Source organism: Colossoma macropomum, unplaced genomic scaffold, assembly GCF_904425465.1.
Source record: "Colossoma macropomum unplaced genomic scaffold, Colossoma_macropomum, whole genome shotgun sequence".
In the NCBI taxonomy this organism is placed as follows: domain Eukaryota; kingdom Metazoa; phylum Chordata; class Actinopteri; order Characiformes; family Serrasalmidae; genus Colossoma; species Colossoma macropomum.
In genome coordinates this window covers 23,523,106-23,537,733 of record NW_023494810.1, presented here as the reverse complement: position 1 = coordinate 23,537,733, position 14,628 = coordinate 23,523,106, and the positions used below count along the sequence as shown (strand labels likewise).

Sequence of the window (14,628 nt, the reverse complement as noted above, 5' to 3'; positions counted from 1 at the left end):
TGGGTTTGCTCTCTCAGCCTTGTGGCATCTGCCTCTTCATGTGTCTGAATTCTGAATTCAGTCCCTATCCTATCTCTTATCCTGATGTAAATAAAGTCATTCAGAGTAGCTTGATGTGAAATGCTCTGTTCTAGAAAAAGAATTGTTCACAGAGGTAGTGATAGGAACCAGATGTCTGAAGATGACTTTCAAGCCTCTAAAAGCTCATTTACAGAAAAGTATTACATGAAGAATGTAGATCGTGTTCACAAAACCCAGAAAAAGCATCCCACGGCCGTATTGTTGACATTCCAAGAGCATAATGTGTATGAGCAGTCAATGCTGGCTGTGGATTCCAAATCAAGATATGAAGAAAAAGTCTGTTTGATCAAAGATGTTGATCCATAGCAAATCTGTAAGTTCTCTTTGAGGCCTGATTATGTGTTATTGCCCACGATAACATATCCAGACATCTATAATTACCTATAAATGCACCATCAGCCTACACATCACAGGAGATAAAAGCACACAGATCGTTAGATTACTATCCCAATTTAATTTTTAATATGATTTTCAATTTAATGTTTAATTTCTTCTCTTTCAAATCTATTATTTTAAGCAACCGGCAATCAGCCAACTCATTATTTGGATTTTGGTTAATTCGTCTCGCGCAGTGCACTGCGTTTGAATGCATCTCTACCAAAATGCCGTAGCATAATTATGCATGACTCATTGTGCTAAACAGACTGTTGCTCTTTTACTGTCAGTGCAGCACTTTATTTGATTCATGTTATTTAAAAAGGCATTCATTTAACAACACACTGGTCCTCGTCTATTTGTTTGTTTATACTTGAAGGACCAGGGAGCTAATATAAGATCCAGGTCTCCAAATTCAGATTCACATTTACAAATTACATGTTGATCATCTACAATTTTAGTACTTCCATGTGTGCAATTATTATTGTCATTGAAATGTACTGTTTTTTTATTGTTTTTAGTGATATAATTAATGATATTGATGTTGATTTTGATAATTCAATTGTGAGTTTGTTTGTACATGTACACTGAAGAAAAAATGGAAGAATATTGTGCTTGTTTTTATGCTCAGAACACAATTGTGATGAATGAGGACCGCTTTCTTTTTCCCACGCCAACACTCTGGAAAACTCATTTCTTCTGCCTCGCCCTTTAACTGTTGCTCTTTGTGTCTATGTCTCTAAAGTCAGTGTGGTTATCACTATTTATCATGATCAGGGCCCCCTTTGGCTTTCTGTGTGGTCGCCACAGCTCCTGTGGCTAAAAGGCTGGCCTTTCTTCTGCCTTTTGGCTTCTTGACCTTTGGTCAGTGGTGGGTCAGAATGCATGTGTATTTGTCTTGCAGCTCTATAATGAGGAGATCCTGGACCTGTTTGACAGCGCACGTGATCCTGAGGCTCGAGGCAGGAAGTCCAACATTAAGATCCACGAAGATGGAAGTGGCGGCATCTACACCTCAGGAGTGACCTCACGCCTGGTTAGCTCAGAGGAAGAGGTCAGATATTTCTGTGCTGTTTGTGTCAGTGAGTGCGTGACTAAATGAGAGAGATATCTGTTAGTTTTTCTTCTTTTTCTTCTTATCATATGATTATTATTATTATTATCATTGTTACTATTACTACAGCTTCATGATTACTTTTTACCTCTACTGAGTATGTTCAGCTTTAATCTGTTTACCAAAAAGAGCAATGGAAAATTTGATTTGGCAATAATAAGAACAATAACCACAAAGTTATGTTTTAATTTGAGCCTCTGTCAAACGGGTGAGTTCATTTCCAGCAATCTATTTATATTTGTATCATTTAACCCGAATGAAAAGACTTTGTGACATATTTGTTGTAATAAATGTGAGCAATGAGTAAAACCTGATGACATTTTTGAAAAAAATATAATTTGGAAGACATTTGGAAGATGAGGTATAAAAACACATGAAAAGTTATGTAAAATGATTTTGTAGCATAGTCTGTTTGCATAAGAAAATTGTATGATGGTGCAACAGCACAAAAGATTTTTTTTTATGTATAAAAAATACATAAAAATGGCAAAAACATTAAAGAAAAGCCAGCCCTAAACTGCTTGCCTTGGATGGACTGACTCCCTTTGCAGTCCGTGTGCATCTGTAAGTGTCAAGAGTCTACCTTGAGTTTATCCTTTAGGCATGAATACATATTCTTCAATATGATATCATAACTAAAATGTTATTGATGAAATGGTTAAATGGTTGGCACACCATTAAAGGGTTAAACTTTTCTATGTTTTATCAACAGGTGAGTGAGAGTGAGTGAGAGTGAGTGAATGAGTGTGTGTGTGTGGGTGTGTGTGTGTGTGTGTGTGTGTGTGTGAGAGAGAGAGAGAGAGGGAGAGAGGGAGGGAGGGAGAGTTCCATTAAGTATTTATTCCTTTGGGTTTATTTAATGGCTGAAGACTTTGGGTATTTGGGTTGATCATGTTTTTACTTGTCTCACAGAGATAATGAGATGACAATATTGAGCACTGATGAACAGCATTTATATAAGACGGTTCATCTCACTGCATAAGTAGGCTTATTTTTGCAAATGTGTACATAAATACAGAATGAAACTCTGACCCCCCTGTATGCTGTGTCCTCAGCTCCTCCAGTGCCTGAAACTTGGCGCTCTGTCTCGGACCACCGCCAGCACACAGATGAACGCGCAGAGTTCCCGCTCTCATGCTATCTTCACCATCCACTTGTGCCAGATGAGAATGTGTCCCCAGCCCCATCTGGTACAGCCCAGGCTTTCTGTTCACTAATTACTAATCAATAACAGTTAATGGAAGATATACACTCTGTCTATGTTGCCAGACAGTTCCGTTTCACATTTGGAAGCACTAAATTTGTGCCAATAACAAGTTCAGACAGGCTTTGAGTTAAGAAACAGACTGGAGTTCTTTATGCTAATCTGCAATTAAATACCTTCTGAAACACACCTGCCTGTCAGCATTAGATATCTAAAACGGATAGATAAGTAATGAATAAGAACTGAATGCTTTATAAGCATTTTAGTCTATGCTTATGTTATATGCTTCATGCATTCTCCTGTCCTTTTCTTTCTGTTTGAAGGTGAATGGGTCCGTAAATGCTGAGGAGAATGGAGTGGCTGATGGCTCCGTTTCCCAGTCTGAGTATGAGACCTTAACCGCCAAGTTTCATTTTGTGGACCTGGCCGGATCGGAGCGGCTCAAACGCACAGGAGCCACGGGAGAACGGGCGCGAGAAGGCATCTCCATCAACTGTGGCCTGGTACGAGCCTCAGCCATGATGTCCCTTGAATTAATGAAATGTACACAGTTTTACTCATTAGTTCACATCCAAGTTTGGTGTCTGAAGTTTCCTTCTTTAGTTTTGCACCATAGATATGAAGCTAACATTGCAAGTAAAGAACGGAAGCTAATACAAACCCTTTAGCATGTTTAAAAACTACATGCCTGAATCATCATGCTTGCCTCGAGCTGTGTTGAATTGTTAAGTGATCTCAAATAGCTTTGCTTATGTGCTTTCTGAGAGTGTGTGGTATACTGTTTTCTGTAAAAATGGATAAAGACACAGACAATATGTGGGCTTCCAGGGGGCTGTAACTACTGTTTTTAGCTATGTGAGACACCTTTGTCCATTTTTATAGATAACAGAATGTCATACAGTGTCAGAAACCACATCAGCAGGTCTATTTGAGATTACTTAATAAGTCAGCATGGTTTGAAGTGTACATCAAAAGCTTAAACACCCCTGGTTAAATTATGTTTTGTTTATTTCCTAAGTGGAAAAGAATCAACACAACCTCTACAGGGAACAAACGTAAATATGGTATTTAGCCTTAAATATTCATGCACAGTTTTTATTTATTGGCTGAGTTTAATGTATAAAATATAAGAAAACAAAAAATATAAAATGTGCCGTAGCTTTTGCTAATTATAATTGTGCGTTAAATGTGTAGAAGTGTGTTCTCTGTAGAGGATATGTTAATCTATTTTTACCATCAACAAAACGTGATTTGCCCAGCGCCACCCCAACTTACTAGCATACTAGCTGGTGGCTTTAAACTTCCATTACTTGTTAGCTACCTTAGCCTTGTAGCTCCTGTACAAGATAAAGAAGCACTCTTTGGACACTAAACATGTCTTGGCTAATCAACACTGTGGAAATGTGTGATTTTTGGCCAAACCATCGTTTTAACCATTATACAGTAGACTTGCTTTGTCAGGGTTTTTTTTACAAGTACATCTTAAGTCTCTTGGAACTAATTATTGCTAAGGGGCTTTCTGGTGCACTCAGCACTTTCTTGTGCTTTGTGATGTGACAATGCCTTGGTCAGCTGCGGGATCTGTGAGAGTCATTACTCCAGCTCCTCTGTCAGATGGGGCCAGTGAAGGTGCAGGTAATTGCATTGTGATAAAGCAACTAATAATAAGAGGCACGATTTCTGGACTTGGATCAGAGCCAGAACAGGGCCCATTGTGTCTGTAACTCAGTTAATCTACAGTAAGTGGAGCCATTTAAAAGAGTTTAATCTCACTTATGTAACAGTGAGCCGGGGATGTGATGGAGTGTGACGGGGTGTGTGACAGAGCGTGTTTGTGTGTGTTGCAGCTGGCACTGGGTAATGTGATCAGTGCACTGGGAGATCAGAGTAAGAAGGCTGGTCATGTGCCTTACAGAGACTCCAAACTCACTCGCCTGTTGCAGGACTCACTGGGGGGGAACAGGTAATGTTTCCAAATTACACACACATTCACACACAAAAAAAAAATACAGCTTTATACCAGGTTTTGTTAATTACTGAACATACAGGTTCATATTTTTCTTCAGCTTAATGTTTAGCTCTTTACTGCTGGCATTTCTGTATATTTCTGCCTTTTAAAGTATTTTTCTCTTTTATTACACCACAGTTAGTACAGACCTTGCACTGTGATTAGCTAAGAGGTGTTCTACCAGTGCCTGTATCTCCCAGTTATGGTGCTCTGACCAAATCTCTTTAAGTATCACTCTGCTTTATTTGCCTGTAACCTAGCAATGACAACCAGGCGTTAAAAAAGTATCAGCGACGTTAAAGTCACATGTTTCTTACAAATAAGAAGGCCACTGAAAATAACTATAACAATAACCTTCTAGTCCTAACAGCAAGCAACACAAGAGAGCAACAGCGATAAAACCAATGCTCCTATTGTAATCAACAGAGCTGTGTGCACCAGATGTGACGGCTCCATTTCTATTTTTGTTGCATCGCACTGATGTTCCACATCAACAAATATAGCAGCCACCTTTCATCAAAACACTACTAAACTAAAAAATGGATGAGGAGAAACAAATCAATCAGGTGGTGAAAAGAGAGCTGTATGACCCCTCCTGATTTTATAAGGATATTAATTGAAAGGAGACAGAAATTGTAATTGCTAGACTGTTGCAAGTTTCAGGTGGTAGTACCAAGTGTTAACTATCGGCTACTGATATTACATTTAAGATTATAGAAATGCATTACAGAAATGTTATAGCTATATCGTAGCTAGTTAAGGTCTGGTTTCCAGGGTAGGAAGTAGGAGATCTTTAACAGTGTATATTGTAAGTAAACATCTAAAAATCTAAATCTATAAAGATGGGAAAAGGCAGGAGGACACTTTGTACTAATTTAATTTGTGCTGTACAATATTGGACTCACCTGGACTTCAGCAATGAGATGTTTGGCATCCATGGCTCTCAAAAAAATGATATCTGGTATATTTCACTGCTGCAGTTGACGGCAAAAGTTGGGAAAACTCTTGACAGAGCGTTCCACTTACTACTGCTGTGTGCAATACGTCGCAGCTGGTGGTGGCTAAATTTTCAGTTATGGCTCCATTAAAAACAATGAAATATCCTGTTTGTATTTGTCTGTCTACTGCCAACATGTGAACACAGCATTACTACATTTCTATGTAAATTTAGCACATACAAAAACAGAAAATACATACTTCTGTAAGATACTATCAGCCCATTTTGTCAGATTCTAAAGAGGAGTTTGAGTAACCTTGTCAGTCGCCAGCTGTGATGGCAGAAAAACTAAACAAACTGGAATAAGCCAGAAACCAACAGAAAGCAAAATGGGCTGTGCAATGTTTTACAAACTGGCTGGAACAAAACAAGATTCAGGTTTATGTGGCAGGCATTGAAACAGCTGAGCTGAACCTGATATTGCGAGAGTTTATGGCACATATCTGTATGGCAAAAAGCTCCTACTTCTTTTGCAAATATTATTAATTATTATAAGTAGGCATTGCAGTGTGTGTTATATTATAGTATTGCATTATAGTATGACATGCAGGCAAAACAAATACTGTGGGGGCAGATTTTAGTTAAAGGGGACAAAGACAGTATCGCTAAATGTATTGCTGGTGACACATTAGATAAGATAGGGTTAACCCATGTATTCAGTAAAGATATGGCTCTTTAGAATGTTGTGTACCATTTACACAAACACATAGTTGGCAAGATTTTGTTTATGACGCAACATGGATGGTAGTGCATGCACATAATGTATTACTGTGAACAGTGAAGGTATTGTTGCTTCTCTCCCACTCTTGAGAAGGTTAATGCATGCATTCTGTGTGTGTGTGTGTGTGTTTGTGTGTAAGTCCAGGGTGCAGATATTTAGCCCACAGCAAGAGCAGGCTGGCCACATGCACATGTTTATGATTTGGGATGTGAGGAGGAATTCTTCTGAATTAAACATTAGGGGCCTGCAGCCACAGATCCTCCTTCAAGCAGTTAGCGTGATCACAAAGCATGCAAAAATGCCCCACGCATGCACACACACACACACACACACACACACACACACACACACACACACATAGAGAGAGAGAGAGGTAGCGTGTTTGACTGAGTAAATTTGTATATGGGTGTGTTGTTTTTGTGTTATGAGAACCTTATTTACCTCTTCTATTCTTTGCTATTCTCTTCTATTTCTATTCTCCTGTCATCTCTGTTCTCCCATCTTCTTCTCTTCTCTTCTCTTCTCTTCACTTCTCTTCTCTTTTGTATTATCTTCTTTTTTTCTTCTCCTATCATCTCCTTTTCTCAATTTGTCTCTCTCTTTCTCTACCCCTCAATCCCCAGTCGAACAGTGATGATCGCTTGCGTCAGCCCCTCAGACCGGGACTTCATGGAAACATTGAACACACTGAAGTACGCTAACCGGGCGCGCAACATCAAGAATAAGGTGGTGGTGAACCAGGACAAGACCAGTCAGCAGATTAGCGCCTTGAGAGCTGAAATCGCCCGCCTGCAGATGGAGCTCATGGAGTACAAAGCGGTGAGGAAGATGATGGTGATGAAGGAAACATCAGTAGATTAATCATGCTAAGTAGCTCCTTTAGCTTTCATTCATAAGCTCTCCTGTAGCATCTTCACACACACCTTGTGATGTAGACTTACAGTTTTGTTGTTTGCTTAGTGAAACCTTTTTTTTAGCATACAACATTTCTGATAATATCTTCTACAATCGTGACATTTTCTGGCCATTGTCTCCCCGCGATGTGTCTTTGCCAACAGGATGTCAGCTGTCAGATAGTTTGCTGGACAAGCAGGGTTGAAAGTAAACAGGAAGAGATCCTATTGTTTATCCTATTGCTTATTTACTTAGTCACACAGTAAAGAATTGAAGCTGAAATTGAGGCATCATTCTAGCATAACTTGAAACCTTCTCACTCCATTATAATACATTTAATGTGGCCCTGATAAGAAGTTGGTTGTTTCCAACACCACAAAGCTCTCTTTTCTAATCTTTCACTTATTTTGTCAGTAGGAAACCAGTTGTGTGTCCTAGAGAGGGTAGACTAGGAAGGTTGTAGGTAGTGGAGGACGGGGAGGGTTTGTGGAGGAGAATGACAACAGCGATTAGCAGGATATGGGTTTATAGGATCTCACTCCAGTGGCAGGTCAGTGGACCGAAGCAGTGGCTGAATGCTGCGGCTCTGTGATGACCTGGATGAGAGGGAATTGGGGCTTAGTGTTAGCGGTTATTGGTCAGCGGTTAGCAACAGTAGCAGTAGACGTGAGCTGTACAGAGGCTCAAGTGGCTGAGGTCAGTGGAGCAAGGATAAGGGTAGAAAGTGGGGTTAATTCACTTATAAAGAATGACTGATAGCAATCAAAGAAGACTTTTGGAGGGGTTACATTCAGTGATTTAAAAAAAAGGGCAAGTTCTAAGTAATATAAGGCTTCTAATACAAACATTGCTACAGGCCTCGCCCTAATGTAATGGCCCTACTTGGGCTGCCAGTGGTTATGCCACTGTTACCTCTTATTTCTCCGTTCCTCTGTCCCCCTCCAATGTTTCTCACAGATTTGAAATATATCTGTGAGGTGGAGAGCGGGGGTGAAGGGGAGACACAGGCTCAAAAACATAAATAAACAACAAAATTCATAACTTTTTTTGCGCTTGGCTATTACAAATACACAAAGTTTATCATTTATGAGGCTATGTAGGTCAATTACACACAAGTATTAGTGACAAAAAGACTTTTATTTACAGGCCTGATGCATGTCTTTGTCTTCTTCAAGCTCATTTTCCCCTGAGAAGCTATATCCTGTTGTATAGATACACATAAAAATTTAGGGTTTGATCTGCTGCCTGCCTCAGTTCTTATGTGGCATATTTGTTAGTGCTTTAAAAATGACGATTTAGATCTGTTTCGAAACCTTTTGCTCAGGTAGGTTGCACCGCAGCCTATCAGCCAATTTTTTAAAGCTACCACAGAACAACAGTGAACTGAAGTGTTTTGTGTCTGACAGAAAAAAAACAATTACTGGCAAAAAAAAAAAGGTGAAATGTTGATAACAGAGACCCAAATAACGTATTTTACTCAAGGTTCATTCCCTAAAATAGCCAAGATGTACTTCTCTAAGATATGGCCATTTCTTCTGACTGTATTTAAGTAAGGTTTACGCTAACTTAATAACGGCAAAGTGCTTTTCTGACACCGTGAACTAGCACACATCGGGATACCAGAGGCATGAGTCTCTCCTCCTTTTTGTACGGCTTCTTGTTAAAATATTTCTCAGTACTCATCTGTTAAGAAAGTGCACTATAATCTCAACTAGGCATTCTTTGAAATTGAGAGAAAGCACAATTTTTTGCTAGTTACTAACTGTTTGCTGTCTCCTTCTGCATGATTTTTTTCCAAAAAAGATTAATAAAAATGCAACTTTTTAAATGGTTGAAATATACTTGGTGTCCATGTGCTTGAGCACACCACCAAAGTATAACTTATGTGTGAAAGACACTGCTCTTTCTCTCTCTGCAGGGAAAACGTGTGGCCTGTGAGGATGGCTCAGAAGGTTTCAGCGACCTGTTCCAGGAGAACTCCATGCTGCAGAAGGAGAACGATACTTTGCGGATGCGCGTGAAGGCCATGCAGGAGACCATCGACCACCTCAACACCAGAGTCACTCAGCTTCTCACCAATGAGATCAACCTGCTGCTCACCAAGACAGGTCAGAGCCACAAACATGGGCTAACTTTCAGCACTTTGAGAGTTTTGAAAAGTAGTTACAGCGTGTTGTTAAAACGGCCCCTTGTGGGTTTTCCTAATGTAATTCAGATAAAAAGCTGATTAACCAAGCTTGCTGATTGACTAAGCAGTGAATCCTGTGGTTTCTCTTCAGGTGAGACTAATGAGGAGATTGGTAATCTGATTCAAAACTACATCAGAGAGATTGAAGAACTCAGGTGAGACACTACTGCCCTGCCTCTTAGGTTTCATTTTATTTTATTTCATCTTTCCTGAAGAACAATAGCTAATAAAATTAAAGGAATAGCTTTGCTAAACATGTTAATCTTTCTAACAGTGACTGGAAGCTGGTAGCCACTAATTTGCATGACATCATTTGCATAATGCTAATCAGTGGCTGTTAACTTTAATTTATTGTTAGCAACTTCAGCTTTTTTTCAGCTGTTCCTTGCAAACTATTCCACATTATCAACAGTAAGCCTAACAGTTCTGTACAAAATATTTCCATCTTTAAATGTAAATGTTTCCCCTTTTGTCGTAGGTCTAAGCTGTTGGAGAGTGAGGCGATGAATGAATCCTTGAGACGCAGTGTGTCTCGTCTCTCTGCTCGCTCTCCTTACCCTCCCTCCCATGCCTCCGCCCCTGGGCTCCCGCTGGGTTCCTCCCCCTCCGTTTCCATGGAGGCAGAGATGACGGATGTGATTCGTCGAGCCAAGTTGGACATCGAGAGACTGAAGAAGAAGGAGAGGAATCAGAGGCGCAAGAGGTGAATAGAGATGACTGCTGCGTGGTTGACTGTGGATTTGACAGAAACATTTTACTCAGTTGTAATGTGGATAATGTGGAAGAAGAATTCAAAGCATAAGTGGAGCAACTTTCTACTCATTGGTCACTTTATGACCGACACCTACTTTATGTGTCGGTCATAAAGCTGCACATTTAACCCTGTGCTAAACCCTGCTCCTACCGATTGCCATTTAGTGGGATAACTCATCTCCTCTTGCTATTGAAAGCTTATCAGATGTAGCAGTGCTAACCTGAGGGGTGGGGCTTTGTTAAAGGGTCAGTTAGGACTGCAGCCTATCTGTAATCAGATTTTAATGCACAATTCATCAGCTGCCCTCTAACCCATTCATCACTGAAGAGGTCTTTGCTCAGAAATTGACCATCGATAAAGGGCTAGAAGATTGATAACACAAACTGTGCATCAACACTGTAACTCCACAAGGTGCAAAGTAGGTTTTCCTAATAAAGTGGCTGGTGAGTTATGGTATGTCATGATACATGGTGCAAAATGACTAAAGCAGGCTTCTTTCTTAACGTCCAATACGTTTTCTGTTTTCTGCTGGCAAGAGCGATATCGCGTCCCTTAACTCCTACAACAGCAACACAGAGTCTAATTTCAGCTATAAAACCTGCTGGCTGCAGATTTATCTGCAATTGTGCAAGTGTTTGAGAATGTGTGTGTGACTCTGATTAAAGCGAAGGACAACAAGCTGGCACAGATACAAATAGCCCTCCATAAATCTCTGTGTAATGAGGAAGAGTAGTGGGACATCCTACTGCAACTGCAGTGGAAGAGTCTAATTTGGCTCTAATAGGGAAGGGGTCTCAGGTAATGGCTGAGCTCTTTGATCCACAGTGCTTCTGCAGTTATTATGGGTCAGTCAGAGGAATGACTCAGACCTAGCAAGGGCAGAAGCAACAGCCCTGGTATTAATTTTTCCTGCAGTTATTGGTCCCTCTGGTCAAATCAAATTGCCATTAGACTGCTTTATGATTGCTCAAATTCACTAGAGTTTTGAAACAGGACTCAGTAAGCAATATGGATGAGGCCATTTGTGTCTCTTTCTGTTAATTGTGACCTTGTGCTGCTGAGATGTCCACAAGATATTAAGAGTAGTATTTCCAAAGTGAGGTCCTAGTTCTTTTATACCTAGTTTAATTAATACAAAATACTCATGCAGTATGTAACATTTTGTACAGTAGAGTGTATTTAATACAGGATATTCATACACTACAGTGTTTTATATAATGTACCATTCAGACACTGTGACTTTGTACAGGACAGTGCAATATATTTATACAGTACTATATTCACACAGTGGAGGTTTCATCTTATTTTGCCAGTGTTTATATGCAGTATGTAAAAAGCCAGTGTGCTATAGGGTGCCATCTGTACCAGTTGTCTCATATAACATGCTGGTCACATGTTTGGGCACATCAGTATAACCTGCATTCTGAATGCATGCTGAATGCATTTTCCCAGCTTACACACTGCTGTGGGCCTTCTCTTCTTATCACTGTGCAACATTCCACATTGCTGTTAAGTAGTACTCACTTCTCATGCAAGTATGAATGAACACATATTGGTCCTTTGAATACTGCCAGCCATATTGATACTTATGAGTAAATGCATGTTATGGTTTGGTAATTTTTCGAACCTATGTTTTTCTCCCTTTCTACAGTCCAGAGAGGGAGAAGGGCGTGAAGAAGAGAGCGAAGCTTCAGGCTCAGGAGAACGAGCAGAATGGAGAGAGCGTCCTGAGCAGAGAAAATGGAGATGGCGACTCTGATAATGAGCCTGAAGTAGTCAGTACACAATTTTTTAAATTAATCTTTTAAGATTCTTAGACATGCTATTCTGTAATCATTTAGGACCAGATTAATATGAAAATTGTTTGGGCGATACAGATTTTACAGAGTTAAAAATTTGATAACAATTAGTGTATTTTATATTTCTGTGTTAGAATTGTAGTTAAACAGTGCTTTACTGACAGAGATTGTCACACTTCCTAAACTCGAATAAACAGCAGACACTGATCGTCTTAAACAATAGAAATATTGTAGCATGAGGGTTGTGCTGCTCATAATTATTTGTGGTTTTGGTTTCTATTTATTATTTCTAATTTTTCTCATTTTTATTAATTCTTTTATCTAAATTAGTGTTAGATTTGGGTACTTTCGACATATTTTTGTAACCACGATGGTGTTCAAATTCACCAGGTCAGCCTTTGTTGTCATCATGTAGTTAAAAAAGGAGTGTCTCATGTTGACCTCTTTAAGGTTTTGCCCCGTTGAGAGATTGAGAGTTTGTATCATCCTGGCTTGGTCAAAAATCTGCACGTCATTGTCAGTATTTCCACTGTGACAAATAAAACCATGGGTCAGCAATACTGGCTGATATTATTGGCTTATATTTGCGTAATCTTTTGTGTCTATATTTTGTATCTGTTTAGGATGGCATGTACCCTCTTCCTGAGGAGGAGAGTGGCTGTGATGAAGATGAGGAGGATGAGGAAGAAGAGATCAGAGAGGAAGAAGAGTTTGACAGTGATGAGAGTCTGGTGGACTCTGACTCTGACTCCGATGAAAAAGGTTTGGAGTTTGCTGTGTGGAAGAGAAAACTAGTGGATCAGTTAAGACTGCTGATATAAAAGACAAGCAGAGAATCTGAAGGTTTTGCAAATGTAAAGAGGCTTTAGATGTCTGTTCTGTGGTTCTGTTCTCTCAGCTAACTTTCAAGCGGACTTGGCAGACTTGACGTGTGAAATAGAGATCAAACAGAGGCTGATCGACGAGCTGGAGAACAGCCAGCGGCGGCTGCTGACTCTGAAGCTCCAGTACGAGGAGAAGCTCATCCTACTTCAGAACAAGATCCGGGACACACAGCTGGAGAGAGACCGTGTATTGCAAAACCTCAGTGAGTCTCCACCCCAACACATGTTTACCACACATGTTTACCCTGATTAAAGCGGGAGCTGCATGTAGAGGGCCTTGGTTGCCTTATTTGTAGTAACATCAGGTGCTTACCTGTATGTCTGTAAAGGAATACTGCAGTTTTTCAGCCAAACCTCTTTCACTTTCGCATTTGTAGCATGCATTTGATAACCATGGACAGTTACTTAGAAAAGAAGAGAAAAACCTTGAGTCAATATACACACATAATAGAAGCAAAACAGCAGGTGCTTCAGCATCTTCTCACTGGCTTCCATTTAAGTGTTTTGAATCATTCGTTTTTTTCTAGTTCTTTTGCTAAATCCAAGGAAACACATTGAAATTATTGTCTGTTGTAATCGCCCATGTGGGTACAGATACAGTTTTCATCTCAAAGGAAAATTTGAAACAAACTTGCAGGGACATTTTGTTGCTTTGGTATAATCTGTGTATTGAGCAGTCACATTTTTATAAGTGGTATCAATCCTGTACCCGAACGAGTTTGCTTTGTATTTGTGAGTTTCTTATCTGAATTTTCCGTTCCACCTTAAATGTTGGGGCAGTTACATTTGGGTGCCCGCAGGCACTATAACATAACCTGCCACATCATTTAAGCTGGAATGGAAAAATTTGAATGAGAAGCTGCCAAGCAAGAAGCAATTAAGTTTGTGGAATGGGAATGGAACCAAACTGTGTTTTACTCACTATTTCATTACCATTAAAATAATGTAGTCTTAGATGTTGACACTTCATTATAGGCCTATTTAGTCTTTATTTTTCTTTTCAGTCAAATTATTCAGACTATTTTTTTCTTTCCAAAAGTATTATAAAAGTATTTGACCCTTTTCAGCTGAATATTTTTGGTGGCTGAAAACTGCTAATTAGAGGGCATATTGTGTTTCTGCCGATCAGAATGAACATGACAGATTTTTGGTTGCAAAAAGCCAACCTTGGTGTCATTCTTTTTGATTTACCATCCAAATGACAACCGAACACTTTTTAACAAGTGCTCTGCTTGGTGTTTTAACAGTGTCCATGGAAAACTACACAGAAGAGAAGGCCAACAGCATCAAAGCAGAGTATGAGAAGCGCTTGAAGGAGATGAACAGGGATCTGGTAAAGCTGCAGGCCGCACAGAAAGAGCACGCTCGCCTACTGAAGAACCAGGGCCGCTATGAGAGAGAGCTCAAGAAACTGCAGGCTGAGGTGGCGGAGATGAAGAAAGCCAAGGTACAGTTGGTGCAGGAATGATGACACGCAGAATATATAGAAATGCTGCCACCTAGAGGCAACATGTAGACATGACGTGTTTGGTGTGCTTCATAGGTTTGTGCTGGAGCTACTTGCATAATAAACTGTTTGACTGACTTTACAAATTTTTGGATTCTTCTC

At 39.8% G+C, this 14,628-nt stretch overlaps 1 protein-coding gene across 1 annotated transcript in view; it reads left to right on the top strand.

The window, feature by feature from the left end:
- The window catches only part of kif21b (kinesin family member 21B), an 87,450-nt gene that overhangs the window by 37,667 nt on the left and 35,155 nt on the right, over nt 1–14,628 (top strand). Inside the window, exons 4-15 of the mRNA XM_036559230.1 lie at nt 1,361–1,510; nt 2,626–2,760; nt 3,098–3,277; nt 4,622–4,737; nt 7,124–7,319; nt 9,313–9,502; nt 9,674–9,737; nt 10,061–10,285; nt 11,988–12,111; nt 12,759–12,897; nt 13,034–13,222; nt 14,267–14,466. Of these exons, the coding sequence (XP_036415123.1) occupies nt 1,361–1,510; nt 2,626–2,760; nt 3,098–3,277; nt 4,622–4,737; nt 7,124–7,319; nt 9,313–9,502; nt 9,674–9,737; nt 10,061–10,285; nt 11,988–12,111; nt 12,759–12,897; nt 13,034–13,222; nt 14,267–14,466 (1,908 nt within the window). The remainder of the gene's footprint in view (nt 1–1,360; nt 1,511–2,625; nt 2,761–3,097; nt 3,278–4,621; nt 4,738–7,123; nt 7,320–9,312; nt 9,503–9,673; nt 9,738–10,060; nt 10,286–11,987; nt 12,112–12,758; nt 12,898–13,033; nt 13,223–14,266; nt 14,467–14,628) is intronic.